The 19,935-nt window shown below is 48.2% G+C and overlaps 1 protein-coding gene across 2 annotated transcripts in view; it reads left to right on the forward strand.

Moving 5' to 3' along the window:
- The first annotated feature begins 13,678 nt into the window (after positions 1–13,678).
- Positions 13,679–19,935, forward strand: part of DCTD (dCMP deaminase) — a 36,499-nt gene continuing 30,242 nt past the window's right edge. The window contains exons 1-3 of one of the 2 annotated variants that reach the window (XM_049631791.1): positions 13,679–13,787; positions 15,274–15,388; positions 15,772–15,907. In XM_049631791.1, coding sequence (XP_049487748.1) covers positions 15,281–15,388; positions 15,772–15,907 — 244 coding nt within the window. In that variant the 5' untranslated portion in view covers positions 13,679–13,787; positions 15,274–15,280. Of the gene's footprint in view, positions 13,788–13,822; positions 15,389–15,771; positions 15,908–19,935 lie in introns of those variants that run through there. The other variant, XM_049631790.1, reaches the window with a different exon arrangement.

Below are 19,935 nucleotides of genomic sequence, written 5' to 3' on the forward strand. Positions count from 1 at the left end.
AATAAATAAACTTTAATCTCAAACTCATAGAATAGTTTCAAGCACAGAACAAAGAACTTTTATAAACCATTTGAGAGTAGGTCACCCCATCACCCCTGAACACTTCAGTGGCTTCCTACAAAGATATTCCTCTGCAAAATCAACCATCAAAATCAGGAAGTTAACACTGACACAGTATTACCATTTAAACTTTAGACTCCATTCTCGCTGCCCCAAAGATTTAGTCTAGAAGCACATACTGCATTCAGCATATGTGTCTTTAGTCGCTCTCAATTTAGGACAGTTCTCAGTCTTTCCTTGAATGTTTTGCCCTTGACACTTTCTGAAGATTATAGGCCATTTACTTTGTAGAAAGTCCCCCAGTCCGCGTTTGTTCATGTTCGATCGCTTTTAGACCCAGGTCGTATGTCTTTGGCAGAACTATCACAGTGGTAATGCTGTGTTCTCCTTGAATCTTCTCAAGTGGTACATGAATTTGATTTGTGCCATTATGGGTCATATTAACTTTGAACGCTTGATTAAGGTGGCGTCTACCAGGCTTATTCACTGTAAAGTTACATTTTTTTCCCTTGGATTAAATATACTTGGAGAAGATACTTTGAAATTATATGAATAACTTCTATCTCTATAAGCTTTCAATGAACGAATGAATGAATTTGGATCAGTATGGACTGATAGTATTCTGTTGCACTCAATGGTCGTAATATGTTACTGTTGTTACTTACTTTGATGGTCAAATTATCCCTGATTTGATTGGATGTAGAAATTAATATAGCATGTCTGTGTGTGTGTGTATTCTCAAGCTTTGTCATCTGGGAGGTTCTGGGAGCAGGGACACCTCAATAGCACAACCCTGGCCTCTATTTGTGCTAATCTCTATATCTGTATATTTAAAATGATATCTTTACTTAAAAAAATGATTTTTAGTGTTTATTTTTTTGAGAGACAGAGAGAGCACGAGCAGGGGAGGGGCAGAGAGAGAGAGGGAGACACAGAATCAGAAGCAGGCTCTAGGCTGAGTTGTCAGCACGGAGCTCGACTCAGGGCTTGAACTCATGAACCGCGAGATCGTGACTTGAGCCGAAGTTGAACGCGTAACCAACTGAGCCACCCAGGCGCCACTCACAGTGGTATCTTTAATTGCCATTCAGTACCCTAGAGTTCATCCAGTTTCCCCTCTCTGTTTGTAATTCCTTTGTCTCACGGTGAAAAACTAGGCTCCTAGTATTTCTAACATATTTACTTATTTGATCAGTCCTTCTGTAAAGAACAAGTCTCCTGGTGTCACTCTCAGTTCCCTTTCGCCTCCTCATGGGTGCATTCCTCACCGCACCTGGTTTTCAACACCTATGCTGGGCCATGCACACACCTCCCCTCCCCTGGGCTGACCCTCAATGCCAGGTGCCCCCTTCTCCACGGTGGTGGCTCTCCTTCCCTCTGACAACCTGCCCTGAGGCCGCCCTTCCTCTCGACCTGCACCCACCGCGCTTGCCACCCTCCTCAGCCTGCTTGGACTTTGGCACCTATGCTGGGCCCCTCCCTCGGAGTGGATGCCCTCCTCACCACACGCTTGTTACAAATTGCTCTTGGCAATACGTCCCATAATTTGTACATTCTTCCTTCCCTTATTTGCATCTTTCTACCTGCGAAGCATGTTGGTGAAGCCCTCCCTTTCCACTCAGCAACTCCCTTTGTGGGCACCTTACTCACCCATCACCTTTTGGCTTGTTCAGAGCGGACCCATGCTTGTTCGGCACCCGGAGGTTTCTGCCGCTCCTACTGTGACAGATGCAGAGTAGCAGCCCTGGGCAGCGTGGGGCAGGCAGAGAGTGTTCTTCTGGAATCTCCTCTCCATGTCTTGGTGGCATGTCAAAGGCCACACTCCCCGACGACCACCACTCTCATGCCTCAGCCAGTTTCCCTGTCTCAGAAGATGATGACTTCATCCCACCAAGTTGCCCCAGCCAGAAATCTGGGAGTCATTCTTAATTCCTCATCCTCCTAACCTCTGTACCCAGTTCTTTACTTTTCCCCACAAAGTCCAAGATCTGTCCCTTCACCTCCACACGCACCGCCGTCTAGCCCACACCATCCCGTGACATCCTGTCGGACTCCAGTGACGGCCACCTGTCTGCTCCCCCTCTACCCTGTTCTCTGTGCAGCAGGGGAGTTGAGTTCTCTTGTGCTCTTAGGTTTCCATTCTTTTGTTGGGTTCCCACCACATTCAGAATAATCAGATCCCACCGCAGCGATCTGAGTACTCCCCCTATTCTCCAATGTCACCGCCTTTATTGTATTTCTCCCCTGGTCACCCGGGCTTCGGCCGCGCTGGGCACCCTTTTGTTTCATTCCGAATATATATCAAGCTCTCTCCAGTCTCTGGGGTTTTAGAAGGCGTTTCCCCTGATGGATGGGGACACTCTCCCCACACTTCACAGTTCTTCTCTTGGGTCGTGGTGATACATGAACTTACTTTCTTGTCCCATCATCTCCCACCCCCACTCCCACCAGGATGGATGTCCTTATGGGCAGAGACGGTCCTTTTTCCTAACCAGATGCTGAGTACATAATAGACGCTTAATAAGTACTTTTTAGACGGTGTGGTAGAACGGTACTGTGAAATGTTCCTTTGCGCCTCTTCTTGTAATTCCCTTCCCCCCACCCAAACATACACCTTTTTAAAAAGTTACATTCCTCTTCCCCAGTTAAACAGAGACACTGAGCTTCAGATTGTCAGGGCAGGGCTCCTGGCAATGCAGAGAGGGGAAGAAAGGAAATTTAAAGCTTCCGGAGCTAAGATCTGGACCTTGACAATAGATAGGGAAGACTTCTGATGAGTGAATTGAAGTTATCACGGCGGAGGGGGGTGTGGATGCTGGGGGGGAGGTTACAAAGAGCTCCATATTGAGCGCTGGAGGGGATGTGAGTGACCCGGGTGCTGTGAGTCAGTCTCCTGCACCTTACGCCAGCTGTGTGCTTATGCGTAAGTTTGGGGGTCTGGGGACAGCGGGGTCTGTGCCTGTGTCCCGGTGCAGTGAAGGGAGGAGAGCGGGGTCCCGGGTCGTGCAGCACAGGGCCGGCACGGTGGCATGGCGGGGTTGGGCCGCAGGGAGGAAGGGGGGCTGCATGGCACGGCTGGGCAGGGAAGCCTGAGCAGTGCTGGCAGGGTGGGGGGTTGGTGGCCACCCAGGAAGAGCCTCTGTGCTGGCATGAGGAACTCACAGAGTTCCTGGAGGCCATCACCGTGGAGACCAGTGGGGATCTATGCCCACCACCGGAGACGGGAGGGGGCCACGGAACGCCCGCCGAGGGCCACCCACCTTCCCTCTGAGGCTACAAAGGTTCCTTCCACTGAACACTTAGAGGGCAGTGTCGCCTCCTAGACAGGAGGAGAGGGCGCAGGAAATGCCGATCTGATTTTAAACCTGCAGTGACCAAGTCCGCATTTCTTTCATTAGACGGCGTTAGAGCTCAGGACAGAATTTACTCTAAATTCTGGAAAAATCAGAAAGTGTACCTTTTGGTTTTATTCACCTGGGTTTTGTGGCTTGAAATTGTTGTTCAGACTACAAATGAGTTAATGCCTGACACTTTTGTAAACAGGAGACCTGTGCTCCCCAAGGTCCCTCTCCTAGAAGCAACTCTTGATTTATTGATGGATTGATTTAATGTTTTATTTATTTTTGAGACAGAAAGTGACAGAGTGTGAACGGGGGAAGGGCAGAGAGAGAGGGAGACACAGAATCCGAAGCAGGCTCCAGGCTCTGAGCCGTCAGCCCAGAGCCCGACGCGGGGCTCGAACTCACGGACTGTGAGATCATGACCTGAGCTGAAGTCGGATGCTTAACCGACTGAGCCACCCAGGCGCCCCTAGAAACAACTCTTGTTACATGTCCTTGACCAGTAAAGGTGATTAGATATACACCTGCAAGTTTTTATTTATGTTCCCGTGAATTTCTTATGTGGTCCCTATATGCTATCAAGTCTTTTGAATTCGAGAACTGTGCCTTCTGTGTGAGTCAGAAATGTCCATAAAGTCTTATTTTTTTAGGTGTCTCCCTTATCTCAATCTCGCTTTGTTAAGATTATGTCCATATGCAGGTTCTCATCTGAATCGACTTCACAGTGAGAGATTACACTCCCTGACTTCATCAGAGTTATTACATTTATAAAGCGGTCTTCCTGAAAGGGCACTGTCCCTGTTTCTTAATGCTTAATCGGCTTTCCTTACTGGTTTTATTCGTCCTTTTTTTGTCTCTGTCTTGGCATTTCCTGGAGACGTTTTCTTTTGGTTCTTCTCTTTCTCAACACACACAGACACACACACACACACACACACATACACACACACACACAGTTTTACTCTGGTGTCGTTGGCAGGGAGAGGTCTGATACAGTAGAAATGGAGACACAACCGCTGATCCCCAGTTCAGCACAAGACTGCAGACAGGCTGGCTTGGCTGCTGATGCCGCCATTTACACACTTGTGGGTTGAGACTCAATTTCCCTATCGCAGGGCTCAGCATCTTCTGGCCGGTGCACAACGCAGCTCACTACCCGTTTTATCGTATGGCCGCCAGTTTTTACATTTTCAAACGGCTAAAACGAACCCCCCCCAACAAAAAGACACCCAATATTTTAAGACTTGTGAGAATGACATGAAATTCACATTTCAGTGCTCGTAAATACAGTTCTGCTGGAACACGGCCACCCTCATTTGTCTGCATACTGTCCGTGACCGCTTCTGCGACAGCAGAGTTGTGCAGGGAACACAGGTGGGATTTCCTCTCTGGCGCTTTATAAAAAAGTTTGTCCACCTCTGCCTCACCTGGGGGGGAAAAAAGGATAATGATTCCTACATCAGAGGGTTATATTTGTGTGTGAGGATTACATGGGCACTAGAAATAAAAAAACGGGTCTGCGCCTGGAATACGCAGGTGCTTGAGAAGTAATTCCCTGCAACCAACCTGTTCCTTTAATCTCATCTCACCCCCCCCCCCCCAAAAAACAGTGACTCCTCCACTCAGGGTGGGTTTGAAGCCCGGTACAGAGCATTTGCAGAGCCAGACGCACGGACAGACGAAATGTACTTCGTATTCCGTGTAGAAATAAATACCTTTCATTAATGAACCTCCCAGAAGCGCACAAGGGTTCATTCAAACCTAAAGGCTTCCCCATTAATTTGATCAGCCTCTAACACACGGTACACAAATGACACAGCGGAGTTTAATAATTTATAAGTGTTGTACGGGTGGCAACACAACAGTGGGAAAAGGCACGTTTGCTTGTAAAACGTTCCCACGGGTCCAGGAGATGCCATTTGCTCCGGAAGGGGTCTGCCTGGCCTTTCCAAGACAATCGTGTGCTTCTGAATCCTCTCCCAAAGTACCTCCTGTGCGTCGGGGGTTTTATGTCCCTCTGGCCACTAGAGAGCACTTTGAGACTAACAAACCTTGGTCTGGGCACCCAGGCCTCCCTTTGAACCCCAGGCTCCCCGCTGCGTTCAGTCACCGCGCCTTCTAGCTACAGCAGTGGCTTACAAATGGCTATCAAGGCTGATGGATGCATTTTGTGAAGCTTAGTGACCTGTGGTAGTGATAATGAAGTATTCTGAAGCCCAGCTAACATTTTATTCTGTCACTTTGGTTTTCTGCCTCTGGTGACATCACCTAATTTGTACCGCTTTGCCGCGTGTTTCTAAGGCGAGCATTTTAGCCAGGGTCCCGGTCTCCTTATTGTTCCGTCTCTTTTTTGTCAGATTGAATTTCTCTCAAAGAGAGAATATTGCTTGATATTGATTCCAGTGCACGAGATAATTTCAGGTTCTCCCTCTGCGGTTCATCCGACGCCCTGTTTAAAATCTAGAAGAGGTTTTCCAAGGCTAAGAGGCGCAGTTCAAAAGAACAGTTCTTAAATGTGTTTAAAAGACCCTTGGCTACATTTTCTGAGGTTTCATCAGCAGTTTGCACCGATACACTTTCCATTGTTATTACAACTGAACCATATCGTAGGGAGTTATACCAGCAAGACCGTCAAGGTTTCTAAAAAGCTATAAAGCTTTGATGTTTTCTGGCCTATTTCTTACTGTGCTCTTAAAAACGCGTAGCTTCCGCTGAGCCAAATGTGTACCTCTAAAGGCATATGCAGTGAAAAACTCTTCAAGCATCTCAGTTACTACTGCAGTATCTGTCTCTACAGCAAAAGGAGGAGATTCTGTTTGGGGAAGCGAGGGCGGGGAGGCAGTACTTTGTGGTGCGCATTGTGAATGAATAATACAGACTTTTTGGCCTGTCGGTGCTGGGGTCTGGCCGCGGAGATAGAAGAATCTACCTTCCTGACCACTGCTTCTGAGCGTTTCGCAAAGCCATTTCATTCTGGTATTATTGTTTGCATCAAAGAGAAATCAAAGGCCTCGGTTCTAGCCCTGTTCCCTCAGCCCACGGAGGTGTTTATAAGGAGAGATTTGCGGGGGACTTCTTTGATGTTTTCAAAATTCCAAATAATTTCTCCCTCTTTTGAATGACACTTGACTTTCAAGTGATGAATGTTTCTGCATGTGAAATGTCAGTTCTGTCTAATAATAACCTGCTTATAATGTGCCGCTGAAATCGCTAATAGAACTTGCCACCGTTTTTTTTTTTTTTTTTTTTTTTTTTATACAAGAAGGGGTGCTTTGCTCCGCGATCCGGGTGCCTGGCTCATAGAATCTGGCTACAACTGTGGCAGGCTGTTACCAACAAATGGATGGCTACCGAAGGAGATGGCCCCCTAAAATGTAAACATCCTATCTCACCCTTTGCCAACGCGTACCATTTGAATGGGCTATTAACAAAGACTTTCAAGAAATAGACTCCTGTGGGTTTCACGGGGAGCCATGAATATGAAAGGAGCCATGCAAATATAAAGGAGTGGAAGGCAAAGATAAGGAGTTTACATGGGGGTGTGAGCCTTATTGAGGAGATACTGTTGGCCTTCAGCAGCCAGACTTAGTGTTGAGCTATCAGTCTCTTCGCCAGGTCCGGGCGCCTCGCTCTGCAAATCCTAGAGGGTCTTCTTCCCGCACACACTTATTTATTTATTTCATGCGATGCTTTTTGTGTGGGTGGAAGATAGTAGAAGTCTATCTAAGAGGTAATGTTATCCCTGGGATGTCAACAAGGATTGAATTACATGGGACAAAGCAGAGAGAGCCCAGTCTTGCGTGTACGTATATATTTTCATTTGCCTGAAACTCCTTGGTTCTCGGGGGCTCTGATCACGCTGGGGACGTATTACCATGGAATATTTAGTGAATGCAAAGAGAAGACGCTCGCTCTTCCTTGTGTGGGCCGAGCCACAGGTCTAGAAAGAAACCCACGCTTCTCCAGATGCGATCCTTTCCCTCGGTGGTGCGGGACTATAGTTAGGGCAAACGCTTCTGCTCGAGGGTGAGATGTGACCGCTTCTCTACGTCCACGCAGGCTCTCAACGGATCCTGCACTTCTGAAAAGGAGACTGGGTTCCACACAGGGTATCGTACGCAATGGAAGCCACGACGAAGGGAGCAGGGGTGCCCCAGGGTCCATCACCTATTTCTCCAGTGGGAAGAAGGGGCTTTTTCGAGGGAGAAGACGCACTCAACAAATCACGCTCTGCTTGGGGACAGCTCTTGGTCGATGTACGTCTCTCACTGCTGCTTGACCACTGAATGCTGCTTAACCTCTTACGTGGCTTTGCCTTCTCTCTGCCCACGTTGGTTGGGCTTTTTCTTAGGCTTCCTGAAGGCTTAGCAGAGTGCCTTCCACAGAGGCTGTTAGTAAACATTTGTGGTTTGATTCTGAGGCTCCAAGGCTGGGCCCAAACAGTGTGGCAGGGAGGAAACCTCAGCAGATCAACTGTGTGAATGGGAGCAGGCCACATCGCCTTCCTGGGCCATTACTTCTTTCTCCATAAAAAGAAGGGGCTGGACTCCTGATTGCTGAGGTCACTTCCAGCTCTGTAAATTCCATGTGTTTAAAAAATAGAACATCTTCTTGCGTTTCCGGACAAAAGAGCCCAGGGTGTGTTTGTGTCTGACCTTCAGCCACATCCCGACTTTCTAGTTTAACGAATCTGGGTTTATTCTTCAGTGAAATGGCTCGGCTCCAGGAGTGCTTGGCGTGATTCTAACACAGTGTAGGTATTGATTTTTCGTGCAGGGTAGCAGTTACGGTAACCACGAAACTATTAAATCTCTCTCCCTCTCCGAAGGATGACTTCACGAGGGTCGTTCTACTCCCTTCGTTTGATATTTAACTCGGTCCAGGGCTAATTTGAAGATAGCATTGCCATCTAACTGTCTCAAAAATGCTTCGTGGCTGGCAGCTCTCCACCCTTCCTTGCCTCCGGGTTGTCGATCAAATCCTGTCGCAGACGGGTGGAGAAAAAAATGAGACTTTTGGAAGCCTTGACCTTGTTCCTGCCACGTTGCTCCCCATCACCTCCCGCGCCGAATCGTAAAATCTCTCACTGTGAACAGTGTCAATACTTATGCAGGTAAGATAGGCTTGCTTCCTTATTTTGTTTGTTCGTGCTCTGTAGAAGACAAACGTTTCACCTGACGGCATCGACTGGTGTCATGGCAGGACCACAGATGTTACCTTTCATACACACGTACATGGGGAACCACGTTGCTAAAATATTCATTTAATTCTTGCTTTCTCATTTTAGAAGTTTACCCCCTGTGAGCTCACCAGGTAGCTTGAGGGAAGACACAACATGTCAAGCAGGTTATGATAGCCATCAACTTCTGAAAACAGTTTCACACGGGCTTTCATTTACAATGATTCTCGTAGTTCGAATACACATTGTGAAAGGAGAAGGGGCTTTGACGTCGATAAAGAATTCTATATCCAGGGCCCTAATGCCTTGCTGATTACCTTTCAGTAGATTCCGCGGTGACCCCCCCAGTAGAGGGACTACTTAATGAGGTCGTTAATATTTCTATAAAACCAGTAATCTGATAAATTCTCTTTTGGCAGGCACTTTTGCAGAACTAGCCTAAGTGACTGTTCCACACGAGGCATTATCTTTTCTTGTACAACACTGAAAGCTTACAGGCTGCTTGACAAATTTGAATTTTAAAAAGTAAGAATGATTGGCACTTGGTAACTTACACAGAAATATAAAGTGGTACAAGAAAATTGCCCATTTCTTTCAGATTTACATTTTCTGTTATTTTTTTTTCTTTTCAGAAGTGATAAGACATGTAATTTCCATCAACTTCAACCAGTTATGTATGAAAGAGGCTACAAGTTCAGCTTTGTAGAGGAAAAGCAAGTGGTGGGGAGAACCGTCGGAACCGGGAAAAAGCTGACGGCCTTTCCGGGCCGCCTTTCGTTCTGATTCTCGAGATGGTTCTTTGCAGGCCAAGACCAAAATCCTAATCCTGAGATATGACGTGTCCTGGAAACAATTCTGTTCACGCTTCGTTCTTGATCCCCCCAGCCTCAAGGCTTCACTTATCCAATGTCTTTTCAGGTCCATTAAATGCAAGGAGAAAAAGGCAGCAGATAGAGAGGTATGAGTAGGGTTTACAGATGAAGACTTCTCCTTACGTGTTGGATGCTCTGAAATTTTTGGCATAAAGCAATTATTGTCTATTCCTTCATTTGGTCAGCTAACATTTACTGACCTACAATATAGCAAAGCACCCAGCTCTGGGCATAGGCCAAGTTAACATTTCCTCATTGATCTTCATTATAATTTTGAAGCTGTGTGATGATAAAGCTAATTGGGTGCATTAACTCATAACAAAAATCCTATTTGGGAATCCTGACTTTTTTTGATATTAATATTCTAGCAGTTTGCAGTCTGTGTCTTCTGTTGAACATGAACAACTGACCTCATGTTCTTTTTTGGTTGTTTGTTTTTGAGAGAGTACAAGCAGGAGAAGGGCAGAGAGAGGGGACAGAGGATCCAAAGTGGGCTCTGTGCTGACAGCCACAGGCCCGATGTGGGGTCCAAACTCATGAACCGCGAGATTGTGCCCACAACCCGTGAGATCATGTCTGAACTGACTGAGCCACCCAGGTGCCCCTGACCTCATGTGCCAACACACATATAAAAATGTGTATATTGACAAGAACACACATTTAATTCTTTTCTAGAATTTTCATTGACTCCCTTTCTGGTTTAGCAGATATTCCAGTCATTCCCCTACATAAGGTTTAAACATTCTCTCTAGTTTGGACTGCTTCATGGAAATATAAACAATTATTCCTCTGAAAAACAGGAACCGTGGTACTTTGCATCTAAGCTGATGAGCTATGAAAAACAATTTTTGACCCTCAGGACTATTGGATTAAGAACCAAGATATCCCAAAAGGAAACTTCCATGAGAACATTAAAAGAAATTTTTTTTAATGTTTATTTATTTTGGAGAGGGAGAGAGACACAACGTGAGTGGGAGAGGGGAAGAGACAGAGGGAGACACAGAATCCTAAGCAGACTCCGGGCGCTGAGCTGTCAGCCCAGAGCCCAACAGGGGGCTTGAACTCACAGACTGCGAGATCATCACCTGAGCCGAAGTCAGACGCTCAGCCGACTGAGCCACCCAGCTGCCCCTCATCAGAACACTTATTGTGTTAACTGAGCCAGCAACGACATTCTGAGACATTCTAAGCCCCGTGAGGGCAAGGACTGGCTGATCCGGTTTATCGTTGGTGTTCGCAACACTGAGCACACAGACAATTAGTAAAAAAAAAAAAAAAAAAGATTGAATGATCGAATGTTACCGAATTTGCAGATGAGGAAAGAAAGACTCCGAGAACAGGAGTCCCTTCTGAAAGTCATTTGGGTAATAAGAAATGGAACTACAGTTCAGACTCTGGTCTGAGTCCAAGGCCTGTGCCCTTCTCCCATGATAACCTTGATGCACACACTGGCAGCTTTCCAGACTCTCTATTTCTGGGTTGCAAGCCACATCCTTTCTCGGGCAAGAAGAGGTGGGGGGGCGGGGGGAAGTGGTAAGCAGTATCTTGATAGAGCAGACATTCATGAATGCCATCAAAGCCCCATCTGAGGCAGCCCCCCAAGAATCTCGCCTTCACTTCTATCTTTTCTTTTCTTCTTCCTTTTTTTTTTTTTTTTTTTGAATGTTTATTTATTTTTGAGAGGGAAGGAGCATGAGCGGGGCAGGAAGCGAGAGAGAGGGGACAGAGGATCCGAAGCGGGCTCTGCGTTGACGGTGGTGAATCAGAACTCATGATTATTACAGTCTCTACTAATTATGGAGTGCTGACAATATCCTCGAGTCCTCAAACCCACAAATCATGAGATCATGACCAGAGCCGAAGTCGGGGACTCCACCAACCGAGCCACCCAGGTGCCCTGAATTCTATCTTTTTAATCTGGATCCCCCACCTTTGAGGTACTGAAATATATTCCAGTTTATACTATAGATCAGGCATAGATAACCCACAGTCCCGTAAACAGAGGAGCCACACCAAGCCTGAGACAGGAGTCCTTAACAAACGTCTGTGTTCACCCCTATGGGAAGCCCCCTCTCCTCGCTCTTGATGTGGCTGAAAACAGAGTGAGCCTCTGGGTCTGTGGTAGGTGGGGAAAGATCCTCAATTATAAACCAAAACACAAGGTATTAGCAAGAGAGATTTAACACTTACAGTCACGCTTGGAGTTACAAGGTGTTAATGAGCAAGATAAACCAAGGAATGCATTTTTCTTCCTCCTTGGCTGCCTGGGTTGGCTGTTGGTGCAGAATAATTGAAACTTCAAGTTCTGAGACTATGAATCAGGAGGGTTTCCTGTATTATGAATGATGTCATCTTGGAAGGCCAGAGACTTGCTGTGAAATGCAGGAACATTCAGGGTAATGTGTTTGCAGCAAGCAGGATCCTGAATTTATTGCAGAGGGGAGTGTGTGAGCTGACCAAAATGGAGAATGATGAGAAGTAACTAAATTATGTATGACAGTCTTTACAGAGCAGAGGAAGGAAGAAAGCTTAATGATATTGTGGTTGAAGGCCCAGCAGCAATTGGTGATGTATTGGCTGGAGATTGCTAAGAAGAGAAATGAATCCACGAAGACTCCAAGACTATAGATGAGCCTGACAAAGACCAAGCAGTGGATTTGGGAGGGGGGAGGGGAACCAAGGGCTCCGTATAGAATGCATTTTAGTGGCAACAAGCCAGCCAAGTAAAGTTAACTTGACATTAAAAAGCATCATCTTAATCTGTGTAGCTTTTTCAAGCCTGACTCTTATCAAAGCAAAAAAAAAAAAAAAAAAAAAAAAAATCTATAGTTAACCATGAAGTATTTTTCTCTTTGCTTTCCCCGCATCCACCAAAAGCCGTACATAATTTAATTATTGAATCTACAGGCTGGCCCATGATGATGAACGGTATGTCTGCGGGAGTGAGAAATTAGGTAGAACCAACTGTTTATTCTCATCATTCTTGCCCCGTTAGGGTAAATTAATAAAGTTAACAAGCTTTTGTTTGGATTAGTGGCTCAGATCTGGGATGTGCCGATCAGAACTCATGATTATTACAGTTGCTATTATTTATGGAGTGCTGACAACATCCTCAGGTTCTGTGTGTAAAACAGAAAGGGTTCTTTTGTCATTCTCTGTGCTGGAACCCATGTTCCCCCAGGATTAGAGGCTACACGTTTGAATAGAATAATGAAGTTCAAGAAAATCAGATTTACTTCCTTGGGGCGTGGAGCTTCATAAATGCCACTGATCGTCTTTCCTGTTGACCCATGCTCTGTATCTCTGAACTTTTTTAACAGCTGTAACGCAGTGTGCACAGTTATACTGGGCCAACCCGGTGGGGGAAGGCGGAGATGTGCGTGCACCAGGGTGGGGCGGGAAGGGCTAACAGGCTTCAGCGCACTTGGCCCTTCCACACCGTTTGAGAGGAAACCCTAAGCTGGCCAAGCAAAGCACAAATGCAAATGTAACCTGGAGGCATTTGTGCCTCGAGGCATAGCGTCCCGCCCTACCCCTCCCGTAGGAAACTGTGAAGCTCTACCTTTTTTCCCCGGGACTCGGCGACACAGCAGGCCCACTCCGGAGACCAAAACCAGGTCTCCTTACTCCCTGCCCTTTTCAGTTTCGTTGCACTTCCGTGCTCTTTCGGGGCGTCTTTGATTTACAAACAATATATAGTTACAGCGAGAGCTTTTAAGTTGACGGTAGAGCCCGGTGAGTAAAAACAAACTCACCATCGACAACGAAAACGACCCAACCCCGCAGCATCAGAGATCTGAAAAAATGCAAAGATTATGCAGTCGGAGCCCCGGGAGCAGCCGGGACCTCGCGGGGCCCAAGCCGGGGCCCACGAACGCGGGCAGAGAGGCTCCGGGAGCACGGGGCGCGGGTCGGCGGGGCGACCCCGCGGGTCCCCCAGCCCAGCGGCCTCGGGGCGGCTTCTCGGGCATCCCGGAGCCGGCGCCAAGTCAGGGGCAAACCCCAAAGCATCCACTTCGACGAAGGGAGGCAGACGGCCCCGGGAGGAGTGTTTAGGGCGCGGGGTCCCGAAGGTCGCACGGCCAGACCGTGGGCCGGGACAGGGAAACGGAGGCGATCCCGCCGTGGAGCACCCCGCCAGGTGCGCGCCCGCCAGGCCCCCTCCCCGGAGCGCGTGACCGCCCGGCCGCTGTCACCTTCCGGCCCCGCGGCGGCCCCGCCTCTTCTCCCGACTTCCTTTCCCGGGGCGCGCGGCTGGGCGGTGGCGGCGGCGGCGGCGGCGGTGGCCTGCGTTCGCGGACCCGGAGCGGAGGACCGGCGGGGGCAGCCCTGCGAGTACGCGGCCTGCGCGCCACGCGGCGCGGCCTGGGCGCGGGGGTGGGGGACTCGCGGCCGGGGCTCGGGGCGGGGAGCCCTGAGGTTATCCCGGCTCCCGGGTGAACCTCATGCGGGTGCGGGCCGGGAGGGCTCGACAGCTTTCTCCTTCCAGGAAACCGAGGGAGGGTGGTACTGGGAGGCCGAGACTGGCAGTCACTTCCTGCGCCCACATGGCGAGGGGGTGGGGGGCGCCTGCTTTCCGTCCGGGAACGGAATCTGGGAGTGGTGGTGCGCGGGGGAGCGGGAGTTCCTCCCGGCCCTGGAGTGGCGTCCCTCGTGTTTCCGCAGCTGGGTGCCGGGGCTCCAGTGAGCGTCACAGCCGACCCGGGGCAAGCCCCCGGGGCTACTACGTCCCCGTCCCTCGCCTCTGCTGCCCCTCCCACCTCCTGTTAGGCTGGCACCGATCTGGTACCCACCCTGCAGCGATTATGGATGCTGACCCTTAAGGCCGGCGGTAAACCGGCGCGGTCCAGCATCGCTCGGTGTCGAGAGGGTTTACAGCCTTCTCGGAATTTGGGCGACATCATCGGGATAATAATCTTGGTTCCCAGTCTTAGGCACTGCCGCGCCGCCCCGCCCAGCTCCAGGGAAATTCCCCGCTTCCTTCAGCCCAGACGCCTAGGCTTGCTCAAGACTTCTCAGTTCTTGAGTTGCCCTCCTTCCTTGCCCTGTTTGGTCTCCCTTGAAAGCACCCCACCCCTTACTGGAAGTTTTAGGCCCCCTGTTGGAGGCCTGTTGGAGAACAGCTTGTGCCTGGCCCGGATTGAGTAGAGCCCCTGTTACTAAAACTTTGCCTTAGTCATAGGGCTCGACACTTGTCAGTTTCTCCTCATTTGATTGGGTACTCAGGGTTGATAACTTCTGTTTCAGCTGGGGAAACCAAGGGGAAAGAAAAGGGACGAATTAATCCGGTTAATATCAGAGCTGGGACAGCTCCCGTGGGACTTGACAGGCATGGATAATAATCCTATGTGATTTAGGATAAGTTCTCTTGCGTGTCTGTAACATGGGATGTTACTACCTTTGCTAGCATGAGGCGTGAGTAAGATGATGTGTCTGACTTTCACAGTGTTTGAAATATATTAGGTGATCAATAAATGTTCTCCTTTCTCCCTCCCATTCTCTTGTGCTGGCTCTGTTTCATCGGGAGAGAGAACAAGTTGTGGGGCAGGCGTTTGTACTAAGTGGAAAACAATCCTATGAGAAAGCAGTGACTAGGTGTAATATTTGGGAATGTGAAACTAGGCGTGAATCCAAACTTCCGAAACAGTAACCTAATTTATTTTTTTCTTAAGGCCCGACACTGTCTGCGGTCCCATGATCCGTGATTTCTGATTGTAACTGAAATTGTCTAACATTGCAGACCCAAAGTTTAAATGTGGTTGCGTTGAACTGGAAAGCAGATTTGCCAAAATGCTTTTCTCAACTGTTGTTTTCTGTGTAGACCCAGCATGAGTGAAGCTCCCTGCAGGAAACGTGATGACTACCTGGAATGGCCTGAGTATTTCATGGCAGTGGCCTTCTTATCGGCACAGAGAAGCAAAGATCCAAATTCGCAGGTAAGTGAGTGTTCTGGGAGAATGTTTGGACCCTCTCAGGCACAGAGATCCTGCAATCGAACACATTACGAAAGGAAAAGACTCCACGGATGCCTGTCGCCAGAAAGGCAGAGGAAGTCTGTCTTCTGTGCTGCCTCCCTGTGTGCGTTCATGTTTCACATTCCATCATTCACCGCCTCTTGTGCCCGCCCTGGGGTTAGGGGGTGCTTCCTTGGGCTTATGGGAGCTGCCAGGGAAAGTGAGCAAGGAGATAGAGAGAGCTCTTACCACACTGCCAGAAGCCGCATGCTCGCTTTGGAGCTCTGCAAGCTTGTGGTTTCATTTACTGCCCGTCCAGGGGCCGACGGGCCACTTGACCAGTGTTTGGACACCTTTCCCTGTAGGTCGGAGCCTGCATCGTGAACGCAGAGAACAAGATTGTCGGCATCGGGTATAATGGAATGCCAAATGGGTGCAGCGATGACGTGTTGCCTTGGAGAAGGACGGCAGAGAGAAAGCTGGATACCAAGTACCCTTACGGTAAGGCCTGCCTTGTGTTTCCTTCTGTTTGGTGCCATAGCCTTGGTGGTGCTCAGCTAAGATAGTTGGTCAGAAAGTATCATCTCTTTTCAGTCATCAGCAGCTGGACGGAAGAAGAATCCTGTTGAACCACCTCCGTTTCCTGCCCCCGACCCTTAACGTTCCAAAGAGTCAGTGAATGGGGGCCTGTTAGTGGTCTGTACACGGCCTGGCCCTGAGGTCCGGGGATCTGTTGTCTGTGGCCGGCCTGGTATGTTTCGCCGGCAGCCCGCCAGGCTGGGCGACACCCGAGCGTGGATGGTGGGCTTCTGCAGAGGGCCACAGCCCCCGGGAGAGGTAGCTGAGGGGTGTGCACGCTGGCCCTGCCCATGCTTTCCTGGCTGCTTGGAAGCAAAGCCACCTAACCAAGGTCTGGCGAGGGCTTTGCTCTGAGGAGAAGCAGGCTTCGTTCAGCCCCTCTGCCTGTGGAGGAAATCTCAAGTTCGTCTCTGGGAAGTAGGAAATGACTGTGACTGTATTTCATCAGGAAATGGATGATGCCGTCTCTTCGTCCTGTTCTGGGGGCTTTGTATTCCCAGGGTGGACCACAAGCCAGACGCGTGGAACCACATGGCCTGGCCAGCTCTGGTTTTCATCTTTCAATTAGGGAAGGGTGCTTCTTGTAATTTGTTGCATATCTGAGCCCCAAGGAGAACCACTTTCGAGATTGGGGGGGTGGGGGCGGGAACAGGCCACAGCCTCACTTGCTTTTCCTTTCATTCCCCGGACAACCAATGCTGTAAGAGAGGCGAATCGGGCTGCGAACGCTGGTTGCTGATTTTTCGTAATATGAGGACCTGTGTTTATGTCTGGAAGGGAACCCACCACCTCGGTTGGGAGGAAAGTAGACTCAGGCCATTCAAATGGGAAAGCTCGTGCCTGTAGGAAACCCGCGTCAAGGAATAATGTGAGACCTTTCTGCTTTGTTGATTTGTCCATAGTAGGCTGTCCTCTGGGGTTTTCTCATGAAGAATTCTAAGTCTACATTAGCCTCATTTATATATTTTTACGAATATTCCTGGACCTTAATCACGTTAAATAAGCCCCCTGAGTTTCTTTGTAAATTGCTTCAGGGCAACTGTTCTGTTTTCCAAAGAAAAAGAAAGAATGTGACTGGAGGTGGGGAAGGGACAGAGGAATGAGGGTAGGGTGGGGGTGGGGGGCTGCAAAGCAGTCAGGGTTTTCCAGGAATGAAACACAGTTGAGTGATTCGGGGGGATTTATAGTCAGTCTGTCCTTCTCACTCCAGCCCTGGAGGAGAGGAGGGTCCCGGACCCAGGAAGGTAGTAAACCTGTTTTCTCAGCCTTAGTTCTGTAGCTGAGTGGAGCTCTAGTGAAAAGATAAATGTGCTAACGTATTTGAGACACTTTTTGTTATTCTGATTTTGGTTCTGTAACTTTCGAGGGTAAGAGAGAAGGCAAGTGATCAGCTGTTTGTCGGTAACACGTGACGGTAATTTTTCAGAGTACGGTTCAACGTCCCACGTAAAAACCGCAAAACTGTGGGGCGCTGGGGTGGCTCAGTCGGTTAAGCGTCTGACTTCGGCTCAGGTCATGATCTCACAGTCTGTGGGTTCGAGCCCCGCGTCGGGTTCTGTGCTGACACCTCAGAGCCTGGAGCTGCTTTGGATGCTGTGTCTCCGTCTCTCTCTGCCCCTCCCCCGCTCACACTCTGTCTCTCATTCTCAAAAAAATGAATAAACAAAAACATTTAAAAAAACTGCAAAAGTGAAAAAGGTCTATGTGTTCAAGGTCTGCACTGAAACATGACGAGCACAGTGACTATGTCACCCGGTCCACACAGTGAAGCCTCGGTCCTCCTGCCGAATGGGGGAATTCTTTTAAAAAAATTTTTTTTAACGTTTATTTATTTTTGAGACACAGAGACAGAGCATGAATGGGGGAGGGTCAGAGAGAGAGGGAGACACAGAATCCAAAGCAGGCTCCAGGCTCTGAGCGGTCAGCACAGAGCCCGATGCAGGGCTCGAACCCACGGACCGCGAGATCATGACCTGAGCCGAAGTCGGACGCTTAACCGACTGAGCCACCCAGTCGCCCCAGAATGGGGGAATTCTTAGGTGTCAGTCTGTTGCAGGGAGGTGGCTTGTAGAAAGGTGGGTAGGCGTAGGGGAAGGCGGGTCCTGCTTGGTTCCTGAGCAGCTGCTCTCCCTCAGGACCTGTGCCTTCTTGAGTCCCTGTGAGCCCCGGCAGATTTGTGGCAGTGACCCAGAAGCCCAAAGCTTTGCCTATGTTTGCAGCCCCTCACTTCCCAGTGGTCAGAAACCTCTCAAGTAGCCGATTGTATTTGTTCTTAGATGCTCGCTGCCTTTTGTCTAACTTGGAGACAGTACCTTTCAGAGCTCCTTTCTAGAAGGAATGAAAAAAAAAATCTACATAGGGATTTGTCCAACTTCACTGATTTTTTTTTTGTAATTTTTATTGAATAGTTGCTGAATTTCAGGGCAGAGATCGCCTGTCTGTCTGCATTATTTTTTTTTACTATCCATATGATACCTCTAGGTTTTCAAAGCTCTTTGCCCTTGTTTCTCAATTATTCATTTGACACGTGGTTATGCGAGGATGTAGACAGTTTCCTTTCACAAGAGTAGGCTTGTAATTTGATGTACCATAAAAGTCGTAGAAGGTATTAAATGGTTTTTAAAAGGCATTTAGTGTTACTACCATCATAATACACGGAAAGATGGGCTTTAAGTCTAAATAGTGATGGCTGGCTATGAACTGTATGCTCAGACTTGTTTTTTTTTCAAGAGGTTTCAGGCCTCAGAGAAATACATGTTTGGATAGCCTTGGATGTAACAGAAACGTTTGGTGATAATTGACCAAAACACAAGTTCTTTTTTTTTTTCCTTCTGTTTTAAGACTTCAATTAATTTTGAAATTAAGTGACAATGTCTGGAATTAGTCGGCTTAACCCTTTCTTTCCTCACCACTATTAATAGTGGCTGACCTGCTCTCTGAGAAAGATAGATTATGTGCTAATCCCTGTAAAGGAGCTTTAGAGATCATCCAGAGTTCTAGACCAGTGATTTCCTAATTCTTTTCAATATATGAGGACCCTCTTTTACATGTCAACAGAACTTCCAGGACCCCTGTATAATGCTAGTTAAACTATCCCTATCTTTCTTTGTTACCGAGGCATATTTGACGCATAACGTTATAGTAGAGTGCAGGTGCACGATACAATGATTTGTTGATAATTGTGTGCACGGCTGAGCAATTCCCACAATAAGTCCCGTTAACATCCATCGCCTTACGTCGTTACAAAAAATTTGTGTGTGCGATGAGAACTTTTAAGATCTTTCTAGCAACCTTCAAATATGAAGCACACTGTTACTGTAGTCACCATGCTATACATTACATTCTCCAGGGCTTACTTATTTTACATTTGGAAGTTTGTACCTTTTGACCACGCCCCCTTCACCTGTTTCATCCATTCCTACCTTTGGCAACCACCAATCTGTTCTCTGCATCGGTGAGCTTTTTTTTTTTTTTTTTTTTTTTAAGATTCCACACATAAGTGAGATCATTAACATCTTTTGGGTAAGAAAATCCACGGATAGCAAAAGCTACTCGATACCAGTAATGCTTTGCCTTACTCTGTACTTTATTAAACAGCGTTTGTGTGCGTTTGGAAAAAGCGTATGTGTGTGCTACGTGTGATGTTTCTGCTGTCTGTGGAACATACTTGGACCCCTTGCAGAAGCTGGGGAGTGCTTCGGACGCCTGTGCCCACAGAGTCCAAGCCTAATGTCTCGTGTGGATCGGAAAAGAAAGGCCCAGAAATGTAAATCACCTCTGTAATGCCACGCAGACAGGGAGACATCCTGAGGTCAATGCTCTTTGCTGCCCAGCTGTCTCTTCTGTGGGGCCCAGGAATTCAGCTCTTCTGAAATGTTGCTTCGGTCAGAACACAGCGGATCACCCGTTCTCTCCTTTTCACTATGCACTTGAGTGCGCAGAGGCTTAGG

The sequence above is a fragment of the Panthera uncia genome, chromosome B1 (genome assembly GCF_023721935.1).
Source record: "Panthera uncia isolate 11264 chromosome B1, Puncia_PCG_1.0, whole genome shotgun sequence".
Classification (NCBI taxonomy): domain Eukaryota; kingdom Metazoa; phylum Chordata; class Mammalia; order Carnivora; family Felidae; genus Panthera; species Panthera uncia.